At 40.2% G+C, this 26,879-nt stretch overlaps 1 protein-coding gene across 4 annotated transcripts in view; it reads right to left on the minus strand.

The window, feature by feature from the left end:
• Ddr (discoidin domain-containing receptor 2) overlaps positions 1 to 26,879 on the minus strand; it is a 214,975-nt gene that overhangs the window by 66,367 nt on the left and 121,729 nt on the right. For all 4 annotated transcript variants that reach the window (XM_069122175.1, XM_069122149.1, XM_069122157.1 and 1 more), the window contains one exon: positions 7,938 to 8,169. In XM_069122175.1, the coding sequence (XP_068978276.1) occupies positions 7,938 to 8,169 (232 nt within the window). The remainder of the gene's footprint in view (positions 1 to 7,937; positions 8,170 to 26,879) is intronic.

A 26,879-nucleotide genomic window follows, 5' to 3' on the forward strand; every position in this document is an offset into this window, starting at 1 on the left:
AGAAGTCTCGAGGACTCGTCATCTCCACACGCCAAACGCGTGTTTTGCCATCGCTCTGTCGCTTTAATAAATTCTAAAAGGCATTCTAATTCATTTTACCCGACTATTTATCTCATTTCATGTCATTCGATCCATGAAAAAAATATTTCTACGTTGTCCCGAAGCTTTATTAATTTTTAAACACTGCTAAAAGAGATTGGGATATTTGTAATTGATTTCGGAAACCAGGTCCATAGACATCGAAAAATTTTTACGCGGGTTGAACAATTCAAAAGGAAAACTTTAATTCGAATTTTAATTCAGTAATTCGATTAAGTGGTTCAAGTCAAAAAATACAAATTAACATTTTTAAAAGTATAAACTGAAATGCCAGATAATAATCGAAAGAAGGATGAGATATTTGACTAAATTAGAATACAAATTGCAAAGAGGAATGTTTCAAGGTATTAACAAGTCATCGATATATTGGCCGTGTCTGTAGCATTGGAAAAGATGCGAGAAGTTACAACAGAAAGACTCTATTTCAAATAACGTAAAACGTGGATATATGTTTAGCCTCACTGAGAATAGTGGTACATGTTGACTTTCACCTGCGGATTTATCGCGACACACCTCTGGGAATGTTATCATCAGGGAGCAACCGTGTCTTGTTTCGCGCGTGTACTGTCCTCCTTTTCTTCCGGAATCTCAGCTCCATGCGCAATAAATTCCACGCACGACCATTACTACTATAATTTAAAGCTATTACGCTATAAGCGTGTTTATTCGACAGCGCGATTTCTTGAAAATTTAAATTTACGAATAACAATGAACGTAGTCTCCCTCCATCCTATTAACTTCCATTCTGATGTTTCAATTCATACTTATCCTTCAATGATATTTTTATTTCTCAGAGATACAAGATTTTAAATACTTGTTTTTCACCTGCGACAGTCACTGATACTATTCGAGGGAGATACGCGTATCGACATCTTTTTTTAGTATAATTGTCATTATTTCATTATGACAAGCAAAAGTTTTTCACACTGATGATAAAACAGATATTTTTCCGCTCCACATATATTATATTAAAAAATGTTTAGAATAAAGAAGTAGCAGTGTGTCGAATATATATTCAACCATATGGAAGATGTTGTATTGTTGAATGAATGAAGGGTGCATGATCGTTGAAGATATTACGTGTATGCACGTGTCCGAATGTCGTCTAAGAATGACTGTATCTAACGAAAGAAGTAGTGAAACAAAGGACAGGAAACTGATCGTATGCAAACTTCAAAATAGCTTAACAGCTGAAGACTCGGTGAAAGGTAGAATAAAGAAAGAGGAATGAAGAATCGAGGCTACGAGTTTTAAGTTCCTCTGAAATCATAATTACAATTTTATCATTAAATGAATTCCATTTCCATTTCATTTAAACCTCCACATATTTAAGATCCTATACGCTACTCAACAATATTTTCTCACAATATTTTCCTGGAGAATCGATAAAAGTTGGAATTGAGAAAGCAGGACTCAAAGACTTGAGACTGAGAGTTTGAAATTTCAGTAAACACATTATCGCAATTTTATTATTGGACGTAGTTATCATCACGTTTCGCTTCAGGTTCCACGTATTAAAATCCTATCCTCAATTCAACATTCCTATAATATTTCCCTGCAGAGTTATTTAATTTGCCGGTGCTTACTTCATAACGAATGTAAGTAGAAGAACATCGTAAATGAGGCTGGTCGAGGTAATTTCTGTTGGCGCCGGTACACGGACGCTAATGAAACACGTCCACGGTTGGCAATTGTCCCACCACAGGAACGACAACGAGCATCCTGACGCGAAAGGAAAAGACGGTATCGTACGGTATCATATCTCGTTCCATTTTCATCAGGATGCAGTTCTGATGTATATCGTTTGCTCTTTCACCGTTTGTGCCATGAGTTGAAACGAATCTCCTTTTCGGCTTAATTCTCCTCCGTTACAAGGAGCGGCCTCGTAATGTATTTTCGTGTCTCTGCTTATGGTGCACGCGCACGAAAGAGAAAATTAGAAGAGACTCGTAAAACGTAGAAAATCTAGGTCAAGATATGGGCTACAAGAACAATCATCTGCTTTCGATCTTAACAAACAGCATGCGAAGCTCATAAACTGGTCATAACTCGCCGGCGAGTCTCTTACATTAAATTTACATTTTACATTCTGATTTTCGATCTCTTTCTAAATGAATTATTCATAACGAAATTACTTTTTTTACTTATTCACGTGAGTTTTTTTATTACGATTTTAAGGTCATTCTATTTTCTCTTTTACTTATTATATGCGAGTTCCGTCTATGTTAAAGAATTCTGATAACAATTTATTACTCGGCGCATGTAAGGTGCACTTATCTCTGTGATAGTTCGTCCGATAACGATGAGTAATTTCCGTTGCGCGTTTCACGTATGTTCATCGCGAAGTATTCCAGCAACAATCTTCCGACTCGCGTCGCGACGTTCACAGTTTACAATCCCTTTGATCTTTTCTTTCGTATCACTTAATATACTTCGTGAACGAAGGAAATTGCGTTCACGGTAAGGCGATACATTTTTTCTAGAAAAAATAGCGCTCTCCGTTCAGAAGGTAGACACGGGTTCGCTTCTGGTTCCACCTTCCGGATCCATCCTTCATACCGGTTTTCCAACGTCGATTCTCGTGCGTGCATGTATCCCTCGCCGTAAACTATTCGAAAGGAAGCACTTGGAAATATTTTCTTACTCTTTCCGTTGCCCCTTTCTCTCCTCTCTCCTCTCTTTCTCTCTCTTTCTCATTTAATATATTTCACAGGAAGGTAAAGGAAATCGTGACGGCATGGAAATTTCGCTGGCGGTCGATCGGAAACGGAAGGCGCGTTTTTCGTTGCGCTCGCATTCCTTCTTGCTTTTTGTGGGAGTGGCGGCCGCGTCTGCCGTAGAAAAATGCCCGTGGAGGGCACGGGTCACGTACAACGGGGCGATAACATAGTCGTTTTGCTTTTTCCTCCCCAACCCCTCGTACAGCCCGTGTCTCGTTTCTTCTATCTAGCCCTAGCTCTTTCTCATCTCTCTACCGGTGAACCGAGCTCTTTCGTTCTTCCTGCTCGTATTCAAAGTGCAAGGAGTAAAAGGAAGGTGCGCGTGCACAAAGATCACATACCGGCCAGATTGAGGCTGCAGGGTAAACGTTCGTGTTCTCGCTTATCCTCCTTTAACTTCCGTTCCCCCTTAAACTATCTCCTCCCTCTTTTTCTCTCTTTGTCTGTTTCTTGGTCTATGCCATATGCCATCTTCTTCTTCTTCTCTGCTTCTTCGAATGTACGCCCCTTCTCCGAGCAGCCTGAATCTAACGTCTGCTTTCTCGCTTTGAGCGAATCTGCGTGAAAATGGGAAGAACACCGGATGAAGCACACACGATGGTATGTGTTGTGTGTACCCAAACGAGCAGACGTCGGTGTGGTGTGCATTCAAGAGAGAGAGAGAGAGAGAGAGAAAGGAGTAGAAGGAGGAATCACTCGTGCCATGAGGAGAACACCAAGAAGCATTCAGACGACAGAGGCTCGTCGAATAACGAGACACACACATTCGTGACGGAAGTCAGTCCGGAGTTTCACAAGTATTTTCACGACGCGGTGGACGCTTTGCCGTTGTGCCATCCAGGTATCGAAATATCAGGCTAAGTTATCGTAGTCGGTCGAGAAGATTAACTACGCGAGACTTTCCTTGTCAAGTATAGATAGCTTCGCTTTACGTTGTTTTCGTGGAGGAGAGAAATTGAAGATATGCTTATAATGATTTGCTTGGTCTGCTAAGTTCAAAACTGCTTATCATTATCTATTTGTTTCCTTAGAATGGAGAAATAAAACTCGTAAGCATTATATAATTTATTTTTTGCAGGTAAAACGTGAAAGGACGGAATGTTCCGAAATAAAAAATGTCCAAAAGATTATCAAACGAATTTCTCACCAGTTGACATGTTAAACTAGACTTTGAAAACTTCTAGTCTTATCGGTTTCAGCTTCTACATTTTAAATTTTCGATGAAGCTGCTTAATTATCCAACGATGGTGCACGAAAATTTGGTATTAAAATTTCATGAAAGATATCGAAGAAAATTTAAAGAGGAAAGGAATATATCAACATGAAAGGCTCTACGCATATGAAATACAATTTTTCCGATATTCCAGGGCAAAGTTTAACATGTCGAACGCTGAAGAGCATAGCATGCCGAAGAACGTGTTCATTTATCGATAGAAAGGAAACGAAACTATCGAGAAACACGGAATGTTCCGTCCACTTATGGTCGTCTCGAGCGACAATCGTTTAATCGACGCGTCCGCGTGATGAAAAGAACGCGAGACAAATCGAAAAATGGAGCGTGGCTCGTTACGATTGATTATGTGCTGGCTGTTTCAACGAACAGTGTATCCATTAAAATTCCATTTGCCGATATTAAACTGGACCGCGAACAATAGCGATTCTTGTTCTCAATACTGGACGAGGTTTCTTCGATTATATCGTTTCAACGATCTTGCATTGTATTTTCTCGTTAGACAAAATAATTGTAATAACGCTTTTTATTGTCGTTTAAATATTAAGAAATATATTATTAAGGAAATTTGGTTTCGAAGTTACAATACAATAATATTTAAATGTAAAATATTGAACGAATGATATATTATCAAAATAAACTATTTATACCAGTATAAAAATATTGTAGAATCTTCTGATTTCTTATTAATTTAATGCTTTTTATTGTCCAAAATATAATTTTCGAGAAATTCTTTGGATCGATAATACGATTTACCACATTTTTTCTGTCCGCAGGTACAAAAGGATCATAGAAAGTGCAGTGTAATAACGTCGTAAGATTTCTTTTTTATGTGAACCAGAGAAGAAATTTTAGAGCGTTGTTTTGTAAGAACAAGCTCATTTCGGAGTATCTTTCAGTATGAAGCTTTCGTACCTTTAGTTAGTTTCCGCAGAATTCGTTTAGTCTTAAGGGACCGTGTGTGTACGTTTGTGTTTTTGTGTAGTACAAGCAAAGCTGAGCATTTTAGTGAAAATCTAGAGAGAACGTTAGGGAATTAAGCCACGAGGTGTGCTCGTGAGACGAACGAGAGGACTTGAATAATATTCTCTATAAGAAATTTCTCTCTGCTGCGAGGAAAGCATCAACAATGGTGTGAAAATGAAAAATTGCGCGTCACAGAGTTTCGAACACTGGAAATGCAAAAGAAGAATGCAAAAACAAGAACATTCGGGATTAGTGTGCGAAACAACTTGCACCTGAGGTTCTGGTTGCATGATCGAATACTGAGAAACGTCTATAAAATGTCTGAGTTGAATGAAAAAGAGAGAAAGAGAGTGTATTTTAAGCTAAAAAGGCAGAAAATACAGATGTAGATTAAAAAGAGAATTAGCTGTACTGTGTAATCAGAAACCATGTAATATTGCGTTTAATATTGTACAGAGTATAATACTATAACCATATGTATACAAAGGATATCAAAATCAATCACGGTTACATTATTTTAACATTATTTTTCAATAAAATAAAATGAATTCACTTGAAATATTGTATTTTTCAAAGACCAGTATGTTTTTCATTTCATATTCCTATACCATATAAAAAGAAAAATTCATTGATGTATGTACAATTTTGATTATGCAATTTCAAACTGACTGAATCATTAATTAAAATAAACACAATTCACGAATATAAAAACTACCTTTTTACTGCACTAAATACGGTCAATGGAATAATGGAATAATTCAACAATAATTCAAACGGTTCTACGTCTACTTCAAAATTTTGTCACGAATTCCCGTAACTAATCCGTAAGACATACAATTCCCAACACGTCGTCGAGCACAAGCTCCTCGTTATAATCGCGACTGACCATCCTTGCGCTTCCCTGCCGTCTCATCCATACACATATCGTCGTTATTGGCGTGTGCACACGCGCGTAATAGTAATTTAAGGCGACGTCACGAGAAGGCCTGTTCCTCGTAATTTCATTGACGCCGGTAAATCGCTTTACCGGGCATGATGTATTTTGACGAGCTAATGGATATCGCGTACAGATTATCATGCTAAAGAGACGTTAATTAACACGTCGCTCCGTTGTAACGGCAGCTTACACTGACCTAACACAGGCAGCTCCGGTTTACGCGCTATAGATACGCGTTCACGACACAACGTGAACGAAACGGGGGTTGGAAGCGGTCGCTCGACCGTTTGGGAATACAAATGGTGGACGGCCTCGGGGCCTATCGAGAGCAAAGCTTCCGCGTGATACTTGCAGATTTTCCCGTTCAAAAGAATGGAATTACGCGACGGCGCCGCTTTGTTCCCAGCCCCCCTCTTCTCCCCTTCCTTTTTCCACTGGAGCCAGGCTAAAACTGTAATCCGATTTCCTTGACGAGAGCAATTATAAAGAGTGGCACCGCATTAATTCTGCCGGTACGGCCGCCTCTCGCCGCGAAATTGCTTTATAATTGGTCGTTCGTATAAAAATCTGTCGGCTACAATATTCGCTACGCTTCAGAAAAAAGAAATCGAATTTAGTCGTCAGCTTTTGCGAAGTAATCCAAGGTTGCACGTGATGATTTAATCCGTAATGGTTCGTAAATATGTAGAGGAACGATAAGCAATTATTTTTGAAAGAATGTGTGTGTTTTGGTGGTTCTGTGAAGAAGATATACGTTTCTTCTTCTGAGTCTTTAATAGCGATAGTTTGTATAAGAGGTATAATATTTGTTCAACTTAGCATGAAATAGCAACGAAATTGTCGATCGGATGCGGCTCAAATGTTCAAATATTTCAGAGTACAAATTTATCACAAAGTTAATCGTTGCCAGACTATTCTGAAGTTTAGAAGTGTCTAATGCTATCAACTGACTAAACGCTCAACAGTAATGAAATGAATATTTATTTTATCTTTATACTTTTAGTACCCAGTAATATTTGCAAGAACTTCAAATGCGGGCGAAGAAAGAGTCGGAAGAGTTTGGAAAAAATTCGTTGAGTCTTAAAATTGAATGTCCTTCTCTCGTGCTCCGCTGTTAATGTAACTCTGATAACGAAATTGAAACGAAGAGAAAGAAAGAAACGTGAAATTGTGCTTTAAAATATAGAAATATAAACTATCTATATGACTTCGTTATAAGTTCTTGACATACTTACGATTAACGTGATTTCTTGGTAAAGCTTATGAAAAACCACAGCTCACGTAATGTCTTTAATCACTTCTAAAAGAGTTAGTCGAGGGGCATTGAACAAATTTTAAGTAACAGTGCTTATAAAGTTTAAGCGTAGTTTCAAAGTTGATGAATAATTTTTTTCTCAAAATAAATTCCAGATGATGCACGTATTAAAAGTTGCCGGAAGATGTAGCGTCTGCGTGAACGGCCGAGACTAGCGTCTGACTATAAGCGATCCATTACTACTTCCACTCTCCTTTTCTCCACTTAACGCAAACGCGCAGTTAATCGTGCTTTTATTTTTATATCTTCTGAATCTCTTCTTGCTTTTATACGTTACTTTATACGTTCGCAAAGACGAGTCTTTTTAAATTAACAAAAGTCTTCAATTTAATCATTTAAAAACCGTTTGAAACCTCTCCTGAACTCTCTTATACGATTTCTTTCGTACAAATAAATCTCAACAGATCAATACGCTTAAAATCAACATTCTAGAAAGATTGCATGACGAAACGTCGTTGCAAATGCAACTGAATACGTAATCGACTCTATTTTTAAATGAATTCAAAGCTGCGCCATGGAGTTGTCGAACGTCGTCGCGTTCTTAACGACTATAAAAGAGACAGTTGAGTGGTCGCGAGGTCGACAGAAAAAGAGGAAAAAGGTAAAAAAGAAGGTCCGGACGCTTTCGAATCGATCGACAGCGAGCAGCCAGAAGGTGTGTGTACGTACCTCCATGCCACGTCGATTTCTCCATCGCACCCACTTGTTGAACCCTGGTCGCCAATATTCGACGAAGTACTCTTCGGTGTACTCGACCCCGTGGCCGTTCCCGAACCTGCCCTGGGTCCTGGTGGACGTCAGTATACGCGGACTGTGCAGATTCACCTCGAGGTACTCCTTGCCCTCCTTCGTGACCATATTTTTCGGGCACCAGGCGCCGCCGCCCTTGTCTTGTCTCAGCCTGGGAAACCGAGGAATTACGACAAGAATTATTACGACGGCTCCGCCACGGGAATATTCTCGTGCAAAGAGCATACTCTACGTTTACGTGGGTATCACGGGATCTGCGAGAGACACTCGTGCAAAAACGCCGAATCTTTTCGTGTTTCCTTCGGTAGCTGGAGATACCGCTCCCTTGTTTCGTATGAATAAGCAATGAAGGTTGTATTTAACTTGGGGGTGTGCAGCAAATTTTCTTTCCCACCAGCCAAGGGGGAAAAACATTATTTTCCAACCCTCAGTATTTCGATACGCGTAGTAGAATAATTAATGGTTGCTTTTTCCTCTCCCCCTCTCTCTCTTCCTCCTTCCTCTCTCATTCTCTCTCTTTCTTGCTCACTCATTGCCTTTACCTGTATTTTTTTTTTGGCGAGCGTGATTCCACACAACGATCGACCGATGTACCCGTATAAATTAATGGCGTGTGGATTGATTTACGAGCAATCGTTTAACTGGGGATCTTTTTTCACTATCGATTTTGAGTTATTTATAATCATTTATGAGTGTCGATCCGCATTTCGAGATAATGGCTTTCAACGTTGGTGTCAGGAGACGTGGAAGATAAGAGAGAGAGAGAGAGAGAGAGAGAGAAGAAAATAGTGAGAGGGCGAGATAGACAGTGGTACAAGGTGGGAAAGCAATCGACGTTTAATCATCGCGCACGTTTCTGACCCATTTATGTACAACATCGACGAGGAGAATAACGACAAAGCAGTTTCGATTCCAGGCCACTTCGTCGACGATAGAACGCCGTTATTATCCACGCTTCAATCCCTATATCTGCGTAGATTCGACGGAATGAACAGACTCAATTTATTAAAAAGTACTTCGAGAATACTTGATTCGTATTGTTACAATTTCGCATTGAAATTATATCTTCAGATATCATATAGCTTCTTTAAGAATTGCACGATGCACTGACTTTGTAAACGTGACAGGATTTTATCAAGCGATGGAAGTGCGAATGATCAATACTTGACCTAGAAAAGTTAACGGTGTAACAGAGGAGTATTTGAACCGAATATTTAAAATTGTCATGTGAACAAAACCAAAATGTTATGTGAATTTCGAAAGATTAAATGTCGTTTGGGAATGGTTGCATCAAATAAAAAAAAAATAGATTAGAGAAAGAAATTTTTAAAGATATTTCAATATAATTATCATTCTTCCACGTTTATCGCTTTACGAGTCAAAAAGCTATATACAACTCAACTATCCTACAAAATATCTGGAGAAGCGAACTACAATATTGGTGAAACATCAGAATATAATTCCTACCGTATACGACTTCTCCCGGATGCCTTACATCGTAGCAACTATGTAACACGAAAGCCTAAAATTCTCGGCTCGATTCACGGGTATCTTCATACTCGAAGCAATGATTTACGAGCCGAAACAATTTATCTCGTCCGTATCGAAATCTGGATGCTCGTAACTTGAACGATCCACGAGGGAAAGCATTTTCTTATCCAACAAACAAATCCCTCGCACGATAATCTTCCAACGGAGATACGTTCTAATATATTCCTCCTAAGAACCAACCAAACGTTTCCTAGGTCATACACAATCATGGACATTCCGTGAAACGAGACCCATAATTTCTAGCACGAAACGAGTTTTTAATTCAGCGAGAGCCTGGAAGAACGTGGCCCCGATCCATACGGGATACGTGACTTCACGTTCAGTCCACTTGCTGAGCAGACACCTCGGCCGACTTTCCACGCGTGCTCCCAGCTAAAAATACTGCCGCGGCCGATAACAAGATCGCATTATATACGGGCCAGAGATTCATCGGGCGATAAGAAAGTTAGCCGGCAGAGTTTAATTTTAAGCTCTACTTGCCCCGCGCAACGAGCTTTCGGAATTAAGGATATTGGGCGAGCGAACCGCGGCTCAATCCGAGTGGCTCATTATCGCTCGCGAGGCGGTGGCTCGCTGCTAAACAGCTCGACCGTTGGACTTCATCGGCTGCACTTCCTAGGCCGCGATACAATTTCCTTGATTTTCAAAGCTCGTTAGCCCGGTAATCGTCTTGAAATGAAACCCTCGCCTCTACCGGTTGGTGAGGCCGGCCAACTTTTTCCCCCGATATTGCGCGGATTCCCCTCGTCAATTAAAATTAATGAAAGCTGACCCACTGGCTCGCCGCGGGCAAACCCTGCCTCTGACAGGCCGCGATACTTTGTTCCGATCCGAGCTCAACCCGGAACTGCTACTGGTAATTAATCTATTATTTCGTTGCGATCTATCGTTCCGATTAATGGGATAGTTTGACAGTCGAGTTAGAAGGCTGGTTGGATATTTTGGATTATTTTGATGACGATGACATTTGGGTTAAATGTTGGACTGGGATTTGTTGAATTTACGTATTCTGCACTGCGTTACATTAAAATTTTCGTTAAGATCTCTCGTACGAGTGAGGTGTACTTTAACAAGTGGAATGTGTTAAAACAGGTTAGACGATTTGGATTATTTCAGTTATACTAGGGTTTGTAGTAAATGTCGAACGATCAGAATTTTTACAACTTATGTTATTTTTCATTTCGGTATGTTTTATATTAAAGATTTTGTTGCGACCATGGATCAGACGTATGTACATTTCAAGCTTAACTACAAGCACTTATTCAAACACATCAAATACCTGAAAGAAGATCAAGTGCTTACTTCATCTTATCGATGACAAGATAACTTATCTCGATTAAAACCTGCCAAACTTTCGTTACTTTTTATCGAATGTCATATTATGATACCATATTTTCAAGTAAAAAGATAATCGGCTCTCCATCTTATAACCATTAACAACTCCACAACCTCTGATACATCCATTTATTCCCCTATTTACGATCATCTCCCTATACAACCAGTAACAGCGATCCTCTTATCCACAGAAAGGAAGAGAAAACTTCATCGTGATCGTCAAAGCAAAGAAGATTTTCACCGACAAAAGATCCGCCGCGAGCGAAATCGTGCTGCGGGTGTATCGAGAGTCCAGGCTCGATTTCACTGGAAAAGCATGGAATTTCCCACAAGTGGACGTTACTTTCGGTGTATCCTATACGATCCACGTCCCGATCCAGATAGACGCCATGCATGTACGGCACAAAGCGGCTGGAGAATCTTCATGGAAATATTTCAGCTGGTTCGGTCGTCGAGCACTATCATACAGGCGGCATGCCCGCATGTAAACAATAGACCAGGCGAAACCCACTGAAAGCGTTTGCGGTTAATTAGGCAGCAATGCTGTTAACAATGTCCTGGCTTCGTCCCTCTTCCTCCCCTTCCTTCTATCCCTCGTGTCTCTCTCTCTTCTCAGCCCATTTTCGTCTATCCTATCCGCAGACCTAGCTAGTCACACCGCTGAAATTCCCCGCAACGCTGCAGCCTCGACCAGGATTTCGTTCGAATAAAGTTATCCCCGACCTCTCCTTCAACCGACTGATTCCACGATCGCCTCGAGGTCGCTAATTGTCTGTCGTTCCTGCGGGCTAATTACGTCAGCAAGGAAATTAACCGCCGCACAGAGATCGCTGAAAATTTCGACAACGACGAGAGAACGTCTGGCTACCGATGCCCACCGCCAAATTTCTATTCCTTTTTCTCTTGACAATATTTGAAAGTTGGTCGAACCTGGTTCCCAATGCGTATAATTTTTTTACATGGATGTCTGACGTTGAAATATACTTTGATGGCACGACATCGCGTGGTTGAGACGCGTAATGATATTTTAGAATGTTAATAAGGATTATACAATGTTTTGGAAGTTCCCGAGTAAGTTTGCAGACAGTTCGTAAATTTATACTTTAATTTAGTATGTCTTGAAGTTATTAGACAATGTCTTACTTCCGTCAGGAAGTAACTTGTGGTATCTGTTGGTTGTAACGCTATGACAAAACAATTAACATTGTTTTGCATTTTGAAGTCGTCGTATAAATAATACGGAATGTACGTATGTACAGTGGTTACAAAAATTACAGCCATGTCGTTGTATTTCTTCTAATATTTAGGTATATACTAGTCGATTAGATCGAAGTTTATTAAATTTCGTGTCATTTACTAGTACTTTCATATCGATACTATGAAATCAAGTATACAATCTGATAAAAAAGATCCTTCGAATATAAATACTTTACAAGTATCGAATATCACACTTGTTGAATATCTTTGATTTCACGAGTACATTACACAAGTAGCTCTTGTAAAATTGAATTTCATTATTTCAAAATTCAATTTTCGAAATTCAAAATCATAAATCAGTATCTGCAAACGGTTTTGAAAACATTCGGGCTTTTGCAGAAATCCGACACTTAGTCTTGGTAAGTTTTCTTTCTTCCTTTAAAATCACACGATGTTCCTAACCGAAATTACTTTAATTCCCTTCTGAGTGGTTTACAGCTTTCGCAAAGGCAAAATGTTAACCATGACGTTTCAATGAAGATTGTGGTCGCCTCCCAAGAAGCGTGCGTTCCGCCGCGTTTACGTAATCGAATCATGGCCGAGTACGTAGCATGATAGCGATAACAGTTTCTTTCGTTAATAGCGTCATCAACGTGGCCAGATGCACTGCAGTGTCGGCCGTAACAAAATGAAAGAGAACGACGCTCGAGGAATCGCGAGGACTTCTCTTATGTTCGTTCTTGAAACCAGAACAAATTCGTCCACCAGAAAAACGCTGCACTTGCCTCGTTTAGGGAACAGGAAACGCGTAAAAGAAGTTCGAAATGCGGTAGTTAAAGATACGTAAGGGTTCTCGTACCTTTAATCATAAAATTCTACAGGAGACCATAAACAGCGACTGTAACAACTTCATCGGACTGGAAACCTTCCCTCTTAGGTTCCAAAGATAGATGAAATTCTTCTGAGTAATAGTAAAATTCTGTGCGTAAAGATGACAAATAAAACGAATACAGAAAAGAATGTGAGTTAGATCGATCATAGTACAATAGGTATATCTTCTCTGAACACACGAATCTTTGTTGTTGGTTAAAGATTGTCGTATTTTAAATTGGTTAATAAGAGGGACGCAGAGGACTGGTAAAAGTGACGAAACTGCGCATAGTTATATTTTAATATTCGGACTAACCCTTCAAACTCTTGCTGATTTTGCCTCAACATCAATTTTATTTGCGGATACTTGTATGCGTTGGCGTGAATGTGACATTATGTAAAAATTGTTTACCAAAAAAGCTGAAGATTGCGAATAGTTAAGTTAGAAAAGTTGAAGATTCCTAAAAGAATTATACATTTTATGTATAATTCATTCTGTCACGAATGTATGAATGTCACGAATGAACACGTGTGTATGTCACCAATGTGTCTCGTTTCTTGTATATTTTATCTTATTTCTGGACAAAAATTCACTTATGTCACACTTTTATTGAACTCTTTATATAACATTGAACGACGAGAAGAAGAAATGGGACACGTCGAGACCAAGTGAGATTTGAAAATATTTGCATCGACGTAGACTCTGAGCGTCAATCACTAACATAATATAAAATTGATGTCAACGTCTATCCTACGACTGTATCTACATACGCTGCCAAAACTCTATCAACAAAGAGTTTCCAAAATATCAAAGGTAGAATCAAGCAGGAACTAGATCAGTCGATGAAAATCTCTCAAACAAACGTGCCGTGCTGTCATCCTCAAAATGCATCGAATCGAAACAAAATAATTCAGCTTCGTAATTAGAAGCCTAACCCTTTGCTGTTTTACATGGAATACCGCTATCGGAGTATTCTAATTTCTTGGAAGATAGTTACGGAGTTCGATCCTAATAGGAAGCCAATAGTCCCGAGGAAATTTACGGTAGCAGCCAGGGAGACCAACCGACCGAGCAAGCCAAGCAGCCTTATAGCTCGGCCACTCCAAAGTAGCCTCGCTGAGAAATGCGCCCGAGTGGAAGCTCGGCCGACCAGAGAGGCATTACGCTGCCTCATCAGTCGAAAGGTGCATTAGCATTGCTAATGACCTGCGATCGTTACCGCCACACGCCACACCGAACACCATCCTCGTCTCGCCAACCTTGAGTCCTGGCTACGTTTGTTATTCGAAAATGAGCCATCACGATCGTGTCTGTAAAACTAACACCCGAGGTAGCTTCGTCCTTTTTCTCTTTCCATCTTCTTCTTTTCACTTCGTAAAGTAGTTGGCATGGTAACGGCTAAGGTATGTAATTTATCTTTAGAAACTGCAGACATTCGTGCTAGTTTTCAAGAAACAGTAATATTTGATTAAGTAATCGTGTTGATTTCAAGGAGATAAGGTTCTATTCCCATACGAGGTACACGGTACAGACTTCCGTGAAAAATTAACTTCTATTATTCAACATTCTATACTCGAGCTACGTCCCTGATGAATTTTTCCAGTCGACGGAGGGATTAAACCCTCGTACTGTCAATTCGCGACGATACATCCCGAATAATGAACGACCGAATGTGCAAGCCGTATATATATAGTAATCGAATTACAAAGTTGCCTTGTCGAGCGCTGGTGTCGTCCGTAAATCAATACGATCACCGATGTGTAAGCGAAAAGAATTTACGGCGCGGTCACTTTCGACGACTTAGTCCCTGAACGGCGAACGATATTCGAGCCACGTTCGCAGGCCGCTCGATTCCTTTTATTATCTGCCCGCGTACGTGAGCTTCCATCGTTCGCTGCGATGACGGCATCTAGCTTTCGTCTGTGATTCTGCTGGCGCGTTCGACGAACGTCGAATTTAATTAAATTTTTCTATAATACGGCAATCTCGGTGATAGCAGCAGTCAACGCGACCCGGTCCACTCCCGGATTCATGAAAACCCCTTAGACTCGTACTCGAGTGAAACTAAGAACATTGCACGGTATAGCGGTAATGTTTCGACGAGAACTAACGTTCTCTCTAATTAGACGCGAAATGAGCGACTATTACAGTGCTCGGTGTACTCCGGAAGACGAACAGCCACTCGTGTGACGCTGAAAAGTATGCATTTTCGGCTAACAAGCTCGGGCCCGATGCCCGGAATATACGCTGGATCATACAATGGTTCATACAAATATTTGAGCGCTTGGAGAAAGCTTTCATCGATATATTATGCGTTATACAGAACATTTTGAAATATTATTACAATCGTAATGAGGCTGAGACTGAGATATGTTTCACCATGATTATATTGGTAAAGTTCGATTGGTAGATCTATAAATGGCAAAATGTACAGGATATTTAGTAAAAATACAAAAGTATTTAAACATTATATTGATAAGCCTCGATATTAAGTGGGTCCATCTTTAACACTCGCTATGTGTACTTATTTTCTATTAAATATGTTTACAGTAAATCTCTCGCAACTTCTATATAGATTTTCAGATTGTTTTCAAGTTCTACCAATATAATCAGGACGTTGCTAATGAAATTCAGAAACGTTTTATATGTGTATGTATATGTTCAGAGATGTATTTAAAAAGTGTACGAAACCAGTATCAGAAAATAAGGGACCGCTGATAGAAATGGAAAAAAGGAGGAGAATAAGGATGAAGGAAGAAGATTGAATGGATCACAGATGGAGGAGATTGGAAACGAGTGATTCGATATTGTAGAAATTTTCGAGGCAGAGAGGTAATTTAATCTCTTAATGGCCGTTTTCTCGACGAGAATTATAAATATTGCCCCTCTTCGCTCGGATTTTCAGCTTAACATTCGGTGAATGGTAACTGGCCGCTTGTATTTCACCGTTCGAACAAATATCGAAGGGTAATTTTTCACTGATTTGTTGGAAATTCAACTTCTTGTAATTAATTCTGTCTCGAGGGAACATTTTTTAACGGCAAGTTATACAGGCAGTGGTTCTGAAACGTATCAAAACGTAAGAGCTGTAGTGCTTTGGAAGTAATTATGTATCTGTGATTTTAACTCTGATAATTATATAAGCTAAATTAAACAAGGTGCACTGATATAAATCTTTGGATAAAATGCTGCGCAGACGTTGCAAATACAAATGTTATTTCTGGCTATCACAGTACATTTTCATTAACTGACTGATTAAAATTTCTGGCAGTTCGTTTCGTCAGATATACACTCTGCAAGAAGAACGATTCTTAACGAATTTAAGAATTATCCCGTTTCCAATGTTAAACTATAAAAAGAGCTATATATTTAATATTATGCTGAGGAAACTCATCAATTACACGAAACATATTAAATCAAAGATTTCCCTTATTCATATCTGTCGCTACTCAATCTTATTTTTATTATATTCGTCAAGCTCTTTCAACAAATCTTGACATTCGTATTGCGTGATTTTCTATATTTGTATTTAGTATAGCAAAGTATATAGTACTTGTTCACACAGCAACAATGCCTGTTTCTAACAATACTTCCAAGAATTCCACAAACAAACACAAACGCCAACAATCTAATATCCTTCGAACTAAACAATTATCCTCGACTACACAGTTAACTAGACGTCTCAAACAACCAGAAACACCTAGAACCACAATCAACTCTTGTAGTATCTAGTAACAGCACTTGCTCAGTTCGCTGGCTGATTTATTGCATACGCAACGACACGTGGCGAAACAGCCGAGGAAGAGTACCACGTGTTGCTTCCCTTCGTCTTCGCCGAGTGGACAAATAATTCCTTGCAGTTTTAGAGCGTGCGAGCTTTATCCAGTCCAAAACCTGCTGACACGCTTCTTTCGCGAGGAACTTAGCCGAAAGTCCCTTCTGAAAGAAATCCCTATTACCAGCCGGAGTCAAAGACGTGTCCTCCTAACTTTTCCAATCTCGCTCGCGCGACTTGTTTCGCAGGTCAACGAGTCTCTCCGCAGTTTGCTCGGTCGATCGAATATTTTCGATGGACTATCGTGAAAAGGGGGCACGCGGGGATGGGAGAACGGCGACACGGATTTATAGGGAAGCGGCGGGTTATGGCGTGCCAATGGGAAGCGGGAGAACAAGCGAATATATAGCGGGGAGGCAGCGCGTTCTTTCACGCTCGCGCGCACACCTGTCCCTCGTTGGTTGCTGCTCCCGGGCTTGCGAAGCTTGCGGGAACGGTTATCGAATATGCCGGGAATGCTGCCGCCGAATATGCCATCAGCCAAATGATCCGTGAAAATTCCGGCTGCCCCGGTGCGATTTTACGCGAGCTCGATCGAGCCTCTTTTTTTTTTCTATTCCCGTACACGGTCGCGTGCGCGCGTCATACAATCTTGCATACGTACGTGTGTACATGTGTGTATGCATGAATGAGTACATAGAGGTACGTACGTACACGTACCAGTAGGGAGATGGAGATGGAAAAGCAGCGTGGTCTGAGCTGGAAGAACGAGGGAGGAAAAAGCTGCAGTCATACCAGAACCGTCGATATTAAAGCTTATACTGAATGACAGCGATGCTCGATGGAACGTCACGGATTGATTCTGCTTCCATTTCGAAGCGATCCCTGGATCTCGATACGGAGCACTTGTCAATAAATAGAACCGTTCCTTCTCATACTCCACCCTTCTTCCTCTCTTTCTCTTTCTAGTTTCCGTCTCTTTTGGTCCGTGCTCTTTTAGTAAATCGTCTTGAAAATTCGCAAGGCGTCAATCACGGCCATCCATGACATCCGGCCAGAGTTATGAAACCGTTTTAACCTATCGAGAAGGGCAAATAAGAAAAGCTTCGAAATAAAGTTCTCAGGATGATATCGTTGCTTCTTCGCTAAACACGAATAGGTCCGTGATGAACCTCAAATATTCAAGTTACAATTTAATTAATAGTTAACATAACGATTTCATTTATCTTTCACTCGAATTCTTATTTTCTTTAGCAACTTAGTTATCAACATCTACTTTATTTAAGAGGACTGGGATATAGTCCCAGCAGGATCAAAGACCGCAATCGTCGTACAGATTACTCAAGGAACTTTTTCAAGGGGTCGCTTCAATTTACACCAGACTTATCCTACATAAGGGCTCGTTCCAGAATTAGACCTTGCTGCCGAATCTATTAGGCGGAAATGGAGCGATTTTTCTACCGTCACGACCCCCAGCTCTTTAAGCTTCCGCACGACATCGGCCTGTGAGGGCAGCACCAGCCACGCGGGGTCGTTCGTGGATCCTTTTTCAAAGTCCGCCGTTAAGCACGATAAACCGGATGAAAAAGCGACGACTTATACATTTATAATACCATATCACCTTATCTTCGTCCTTCTCGCGTATCCTTGGCGTCAGTTACAGATGGAAGGAGCCGGGACGCATCCGGCTCGATCCCCCCAGGAGAGCCTCCACAAGTCAAACTCAATCTGCAAATGGGGCGATCCCATTTTCGTTACTTCGATGCCACGAGTTCGACCTGTCGACTCCATCGGTTCTCGATGCGGGCCACGTATGAACTTTCGTGCACGGCTAGATGTGACGTCGCGTGTTTCGATGGACTGGGGTCTTGTCGTGAACGTCGCGTTCGTTTGATGGCAAATTTATCGGACGCACGGATGGAACCCCAAGATACAACATACATAGTGGTAAATTGAACGTAAGCGGGGAATTAGGGCACCGAGAGACCTGGAATTTAATTTGCAATTTATTCTCCGTTCGACCGATAGATAAATTGCGAACGTCTGGAATGTGAAATTGAAATCAGGCTTTATTCGTTTTAATCCATAATTTCAAGCGTTCGTCTTTTTTTTTTTTTTTTTTTATCTTCATAGACAGATATTTCCTCAAACTCTTGAAAATAACGTTTCGTGCAAGTTAATTTAATGTTACCATTTTACTTGATATATAAACCATTGAGAAGCAATATCGACTAACCCCATAAATTAAAGAGTAAAAAAAGGTGTGTTGAATGTACAATCTTTTAAGAATTTCCGTGGAATTTACGCTTATTTATAATATTTTGCAATAAACAAACTTATGCAAGTTGATAATTTCATTTTTTGAAAAGTTCGTTATTAATGTGGCAGTCGTTGCAGTTTCTGAAAGGCTCATATTATTTATTTGTTAAGAGTCTTTTTCAATTGCAAGTGCTTACAGCTTCTACAGGTTTTAGATTGTAATAAAGAAACGGAAACACAGATTTCTCTCAGAGATGAAGGATTAGAGACTAACTATATGATAATGGGTATAAAATGTGCGGAACAAGCGTACTACATGTTTAACTTCATTTTCATACGTACAATTCAGTTTACTCATGTGCGCAAACATGGAATGCGGTCAAGTTTCATCGCGGTAGTGACAAGCCTGAATTTTGCACTGCAAACAACCGTTAGCATAAGATCAACTAATCTTCTGTGGAAGAGGAAACATCACGCAGCACTGAGCAAACACCGTCAAGAAACAAAATCACGTCCGGGGCAACTACAATTTCCCCGTGTCTGCTGTATCGCGCTTAACCCTTGTGAAACTCTGACGTAACGATGTAACGTTATTTGGATTGTAGCATATCAGTCAGTCTCTATACCATTTAAAATAACAGCAGATCATTTTTACACTGTATGCGCATTTAAGAAGAACATTACGATAGAGAAATCTGGCGTTTCAGGTATCGAAGAATCAGAAGTCTTCTTATCTTTTGTACCTCGCACTCGTATAGCGATTAAAAATTTTATTACGATGTTGCAGTTTTGAAACGCGGTATATATAAACAAAGTTTTACTGTTTCTATCTAGCATGAAAATTATATTTTAGAACTGCAAAAATCTTTACAGAAATCTAACTCCAACATAAGTACTACAATGAACACCGTTCTATGATAAGTTGATATTCCAAATCCTTAAATCTACGACATCTGATCACGAGAATAAAGCGTACACGCGACGACAGTTTAGTGCGATAATGAAAACGTCTACACGAACAGAAACAATGAGAGACAAGAAGGGTAACCGCGGCTGCGATAATTTATCGCGACCGATTTAAATAAATTATCAAAAAACTTTCACACCTGGTACGTTGTTGAATAATCGTAGTTTAATCGATGCTTCGAATGTTCCAGTTTCGAACAGAGGATGGAAGGAGGATGGAAAACAAAGGGAGTCAGCATATCCGCGGAAACGCGGAAACTTTTCGGCAAAAGCTACGCGAAATCGCTATGGAACGATTGAAACTGCGTGGCTGAGCATATTTCAACGGTGGACAGTCGACGAAATACATCGTCGACTGTGTCCAACGACTATCCTCCGTGAATATCTGTCTGGCAGGCCTTGTTAAGCACGTTCCCTTGTTTCTTTCTCTCCTTTTCCTTTTTTTTTCCTTTTTTTTTTTTTAATTTTGTTTCGGCTTGATACACGTTGAAACTCGTCGTTGGAAACTTATACTTTTGAATCGGGCGCGATTCAGCCCGATATCGGTTATAAAGCCTCCACCGGCGTTCGTTGTCGAGGATTTCGTTTTCCCCAGAATATTTCGCGACTGTAAAGGGCACGTGAAACATCGATATGTTAAAAAAATGGAGGAATGGGAACAAAAAAAAAATTTCGGCAAAAAAGGAAATCTCAGCGGCGACAATGGCGGACATTCCGCGTAGAAAATAAAAGGTAAATTGTGTTTTTCGGCGAGCGGCTTTCGTTGTCTGAAATAAAACGTTCCCCATCCGTGAAACACCTTTGTGTATCTAAATTCGTTGGGACAAAGATTGTGACGGCTTTTGTACGAGTTATGCAGGTTTCGAACGAGATACGCATGCATGATGGAACGTTGCGTTAGGACGAATTTAATAAATGAAAATAATATCGTAATTAAATACTCGCGTTATACAGCACGTCGGAAGTATTCAATAACCTGGCAAACGATAAAGTTACGAAGTCATCCTTCGAGCATCAAGCCGAAACCTTTCGATACCTGCAATGTCTAACGTTACTTTCGACACGATCGATAATATTTCGATAACCCTAACTTTAATAGACAAAAGAGATGTCACGAAGTGTCGTTGCGTAAGCATCCAGAGACTTTGATCAATTTGTCCGGATTTGGCCAATTCGACCAATTCAACGTACGAATTACTAGTTAGGATAAGTTGGTCGACTTGTAGCAAATTGAAGTAAATTGTCTATAAATCGATAATTAGAAGAAGCCCTCGTTACTCTTCTATGGAATCAGTAGACTATAGATTTATGTTACTTATTAGAAAGTATAGCAGCAATATATTTTAGTACATACACTGGTGCACACGTTTACTATTGAGATACCATCGCTGTATTCACGAGTTTGTCAAGCAACAAAATGCTTCCACGAAGCTTGGCAATTACAAACGTTTTATCGCTTAAAAGTTTTATTATTGTATATTAACATTTAAAAATGAATCGCCTCATAATAATATTCTATGTAATATTGTGAAGAATAAAATGATTGGTGTTCGATTTATTCGTCATTTTTTAATCAAGATATCTCTTGCCGAAAATAAACGAACGTTTGGATGCTTTTAAATGGTAAAGTATATCCTTCGTCCATAATAATAAATTTCCGGATGACAATCGAGAATTTCTGACAACAAACCCTTATCGGTACCCCTTTAAGCATGCAAATACCGAAGGTACAGTGACAGCGTGGTATAGTATAGCGAACTCCATTAAGGAAAAATGAAATTCAGCCGTCTAGGGCGCATCGAATATTCCATTCGAGATTTACCAGTGTTTGCGAAGTGAAATTGCCGCGGCACAGAGCTCTTCGACGGCGCACATGCATAATGAAAGCTTCTGTAAACTAAAGCGGGGACAAAGTTTCGGCTCGTCATATATCAGAAACGACAATCCGCAAAAGTCATCCCTGTGACTCGACCGGAAACTCTTTCGTCGTACGACGCCCATACGTCGCCGAGAGATACGTGATTCACCTTTTGCGAGACAACAACCTACTGCAACAACTTCGGACTCGTTGTACCGACTTAAACTCTCCGCTATCGTGCAAAACCTAAATTCAATCCCGATGAGCAAAGTTTTCCACGAGAGTAAGACCAGGACAGAGGATGGTCGTGCTAGGTCAGTAACGACGTCAGACGAGATTCTTTGTTCTAGCGATGGCACGCTACAACCGTCTACGAAAATAGCAACGGTTTCTAGCGGTTTCGTTTACGGCAGAACTCTGTTTATCCGAGTAACAATAAAAATAATAGGCGGAGAAGAAAATTGGCGAACTTTTACTATTAAATGAAATCCAATTATAAATACAATATAAACTGTTTGTCTCCCGATATGTTCAGATAAATGGTGCTCATAATTATATGAATTATACGAATTCCTATTAAGAAGTTTACCAATTTTCCTCTCTACCTATTATTTTTCGTCTACTTAATAGCAGTTCGCGTTCGGATAAGTAAATTCAACTAACGAAAGTTTCCATTTAGTAATGCTCAGTTAAACGGGCATTAACTAAAATTCCAATAATTGGAGTTTAGATAAATGGAGATCTGTTGTACATTAAACGAGCATTCGTATCAAGAGTACAACGAAAAGAGTAGAAACTAAAGAAACAAAAAGCACATTGTACTCTACGTGCGGTGATTCACCAAGAGAAGATCGTATCACTTTGTTCCGAAAACTTTGCAACCTTTAGAAAGAAACCTTAATCGTCGTAGAAAAGAGGGAGGGGGGCGGGACGATAACGCTTTTACCGGCTTACCTTCGCGGCCGGTAAACGTTGATTCCGATCCAACATTTAACAGACAAACTTCTCGAACGAAACGAAATCCCGATAAAATCGGGTTCGCTTTAAATCCGATTTCCAACGTGCACGCGAATTTACGAGAAACGACGAGCGAAGGTGGGCTGGCTGAGAAAACGCAACGCTTTCTCGCGAAAATATGCACGGAAGGGAGAAAGATCCCGAGTTGAAGAACTCGCGGAGGAGAGACTTTCTGCTGGAACTCGATAAGGCAGACACGCCGCGTCACCGATGATTGCAAATAGAATTTCACGTTATCGCTAACGAGAATTTCGTCTCGGTTGCTCACGGTTTCACAGGGGACCGGAAGGGGAATAAAAAGAAGCGCGGAATGTTCGATACGTAGGTTCGATACTCGCCTCGGTCCCGATGAATCGAAACTGAAAATCGAGCGGTACGTGCATACGCCGCGCTAGGCGTGAGATACGCACGAACACAGTAGAGTAAGGATGCACGTACGCGACCATGTACGAAGCTTGAGGTCGTGTTCACACGCTTCTCGCGGAACGCGGAAGCAACCAAATAGATTTTCGTTATCGGCTGCGTCTTTCTACGCTTCGCTCGCCGCGGAATAATACCGAAGCCCCAGGCAGATCGACCGACGAAACTCCTTCATGGAAATTCGATACCTTGATACGGTTTTCGCTCGTTACTTTAAATCAGAAAATATCACCGGCTCACAAAGCGACCGTGTCATTTTTCCCTCTTCTATTTCCGCCACCAGTCGCTGTCGACTGCATTCGCATTCGCGCGAATCGTGTTTCACGTTTGACGCATACGATCCTTCTGTTTTGCTCCGTTTTGATGAAAAAATAAATGTCCCTCTCCCAGCCCGATGTTCTGGAGAAAAGTTGATTCCTGCTCTGCTGGACTCGCGTGATATACATGTATATCGCGTCTTTCTCGATGAAACTATGTGGAGTACTGGTCGACTATTTTTGTAACGATTTGAGAATGTTTTACTTACATAGCGATGTGATGTTCACGCACAGAGTAGCTGGATTATAATCTGGCTTATGTTAGTGTTGCATTACAATTGCACGTAGTGGGAGAAAGAAAAAATTGATCCTGATTGGATAATAAAAATTGGCAAGGGATATGAGAAAATGACTTTGTTAGATATAACTTCAGGGTGGTCGATGGGTTAATTACGATGGATACTTTTGATTATTTTAGGAGTTAATGACAGTCTACTGTCTGCTTTTGCTGTATAATCAAACATGGTCCTAAACCTGGCTTGATGTTTAGATACGATTTCCTTGTTGAAAATGCACAAATTCGTGTTCTAAAGTTAAGTTGAAACATAATCGGATGTCATACACGAGCGCACGTATTAACGAAAATGTAATCTTGATACCCAATACTACATTCAATTTCACGGCATACGAAATTGTTATGGCAATAAAACAAATAAACCGCAATTTAAAATCATGCAAACGCGATCTCGCGTCTGTATTCAAAAACAATCGGGACGCGGAACCCGTAACAATGTGTGAACCAATTTCTCGATTGCATTTCATGGATACGATGTTTGTAATCTTGTAACGCCCGGAAATGTTGCATACCGTTCGTGTAAAACAAAAATGATTCATCTCATTATGATTATTGAAAAAGCTGATTTATAACCTGCCAGCTGTACGCGTTATTTTATCTTATTAAATACAACATGATTTGTTTGATACCATGTTGGAATATAATATTTTGTAAAGACGAGAAGAGAGTATATATACATAGATATCAAAAATATAGATCTCCATTAGAAAACTGAAATATACGTATAATTTTCATATTACTTTCTAAAGTTATTTCTTAAATAAAACAAATGTCAGCACAATTCCATTTATCTGTCTTTGAAACATTTTTCCATATTCTTCATACAGTGGCTATGAGAAGTATTGAAACGCCATTGTATAATTATAGCATTTACACAGTAATTAATGAAATCCAAATATGTTAAATTTCGTAACGGAATATATATTTTCATACGACTTCAAAGATGTGATCCTATGAAGATGAAACGTATGGAACCTGATAAAAAAAACGTACTTCATTTGAATATAGGGGTGCATCGTAATACTTTTTATGATCACTTTATTTCTTAAGTCAAAGCTAAAAATAGCTGAAACTCGTAATATTTCTTCGTACAGCCTTGCAACAGGTAATAAGATAAAACTTATCAAACAATGTTTAAGAGTATCAAACTCTACTGCACAACTCGTGATCCGCAGACACATCATCGCTAGCAAACAGTCTGCATCGCGATTCCAACATCGGAGAAACAATCTTTAAAGACAATCCACGCATTGGCGAGGCGCCGTTCGTGCATCATACTTGCAGAAGTATCCCGTAAACGTGGAATAGTCGACTTTCTTCTTTCAATCGCGGAAGAATCTCGGGAGAAGAACGCGGACATCGGCAGCGCGATTTACGATAAGTATCGATATTCAATAACGGGCCAGTTGTCGTCTACGAACGACAGTGACCTTAAATAAAACTAAAAGCATGTGGGCGTACTAGCATGGTCTTTGTACGAAGTTTATGCACGGGGTGATCATAAAGTTGGTAAGCCTAGGGCGGCACGTGATCGCATTTCTTCCGGCAAACGCGAATTTCCTGCTCCTCCTCGGCTGATTTTCAATTCTAATCCGCCGTCTGAAAGAACGAACGTTCGCATGCCGACGATAAAGTTGCCTCTGACACTATTCATTCCGGAATTGTTAAAGATACCGAAATTCGAAGGATGAAACGCGCTCGTTTCGTTCGTGAGATAGTGGATTTCCGTCAAAGCGACTCGGATATCGACTCGATAAAATTTTCTATGAAGTTCAGTGCTACGAAATCAAACTTCGTGTCGATAGTGCAGCTTGTTGTCCAGCTGTACGTCAATATTTGAGGCCCGTGAAACTGGATAGGGATGTGGGCAAAGATTGTCGCATGAATATGTATCACGTGTAGTGTCGTTCTTGTGCTTCCAATTCAAATGTTTCGAACAATTTTTCATCGTACATGGAACGTTGACATTTTTTCCGAAATAAATTGTTACATCCGATTTCGATCTTTTCTTCGTTCCATTTGTTAAATTTAACGATAAATTTTGGAAGACAGTCGCAATTGATGTAAATTTTAAATGCATATACGATTTGCTTCATATTTAGCACTTGTCAACAGGAAAGTTGTGGCTACACTGCGTGTTCTGATGAATGTAGCATGTGAAAAGCCAGATGCATAAGAATCTATATACATATGTGTGTAGATACATGTTTGATTGCTTTGGCGTGTTCATCGAAATGATAGTTCATGAGATCGCGCGACGATCGTCGTAGCACCGTTATCGAAGCTCAAGAACGTGGACTTTTTCTAAACATAACTTTTCCAAAAAAAAAAAAGAAAAAAACATAAGAAATTCCAAAGAACCGTCTCAAATTCCACTTTCAATTTCTGTTCCCCTTGTTGGCCCTTTACATGGATAAAAATAAGAAAAAGACTGTCTAAGGAATGAATAGAATTCTCCAAGGATTTTCCACTGTCGAGCGTCATGGTTCGACGGAGACACGTGAAAAATCGTAAGACGTTTCACGTCAGTCGCGCAAAAAGCGCAAGCTAACTTATCGCAGTCTCGCTATACCCCCGTGGTCGACGACCCAGTTACATCTTAACGAGTATGTTAATTTAACGAAGGCAGAACGTCGCTGTTAAAGCGCGATTGGATGTTATCTCGGTTGAAACGGCCGCTCTTACCGTCTCTTCGAAATGAATCATTCCGCGCGTCGAGTGGTTTTGCACGGTTTAAGAAAGAAAGAAGGATTCGCGTTCGATAGAACGAGTCGCCAGTCAGATCCCAACTGGGGGAAACAAAAGGAAAATCGAGAACGAGCCGTCGAGTATCACCGGATTGCAGTCGATAAGGGCTTCTCCTGGACGAATCTTCGACACGCTTAGCTATCGAGGATCGATTTTAGGACGATCAAGTACGATTACCCTGGAACGAAAGGGGAAATAATTCGCAATTATTTGCAAACAATTTTCCTTGTTTCAATTGACGAGCGTCGTTGA

The sequence above is a fragment of the Bombus flavifrons genome, chromosome 1 (assembly GCF_040668555.2).
Source record: "Bombus flavifrons isolate JBK064 chromosome 1, iyBomFlav1_principal, whole genome shotgun sequence".
In the NCBI taxonomy this organism is placed as follows: Eukaryota; Metazoa; Arthropoda; class Insecta; order Hymenoptera; family Apidae; genus Bombus; species Bombus flavifrons.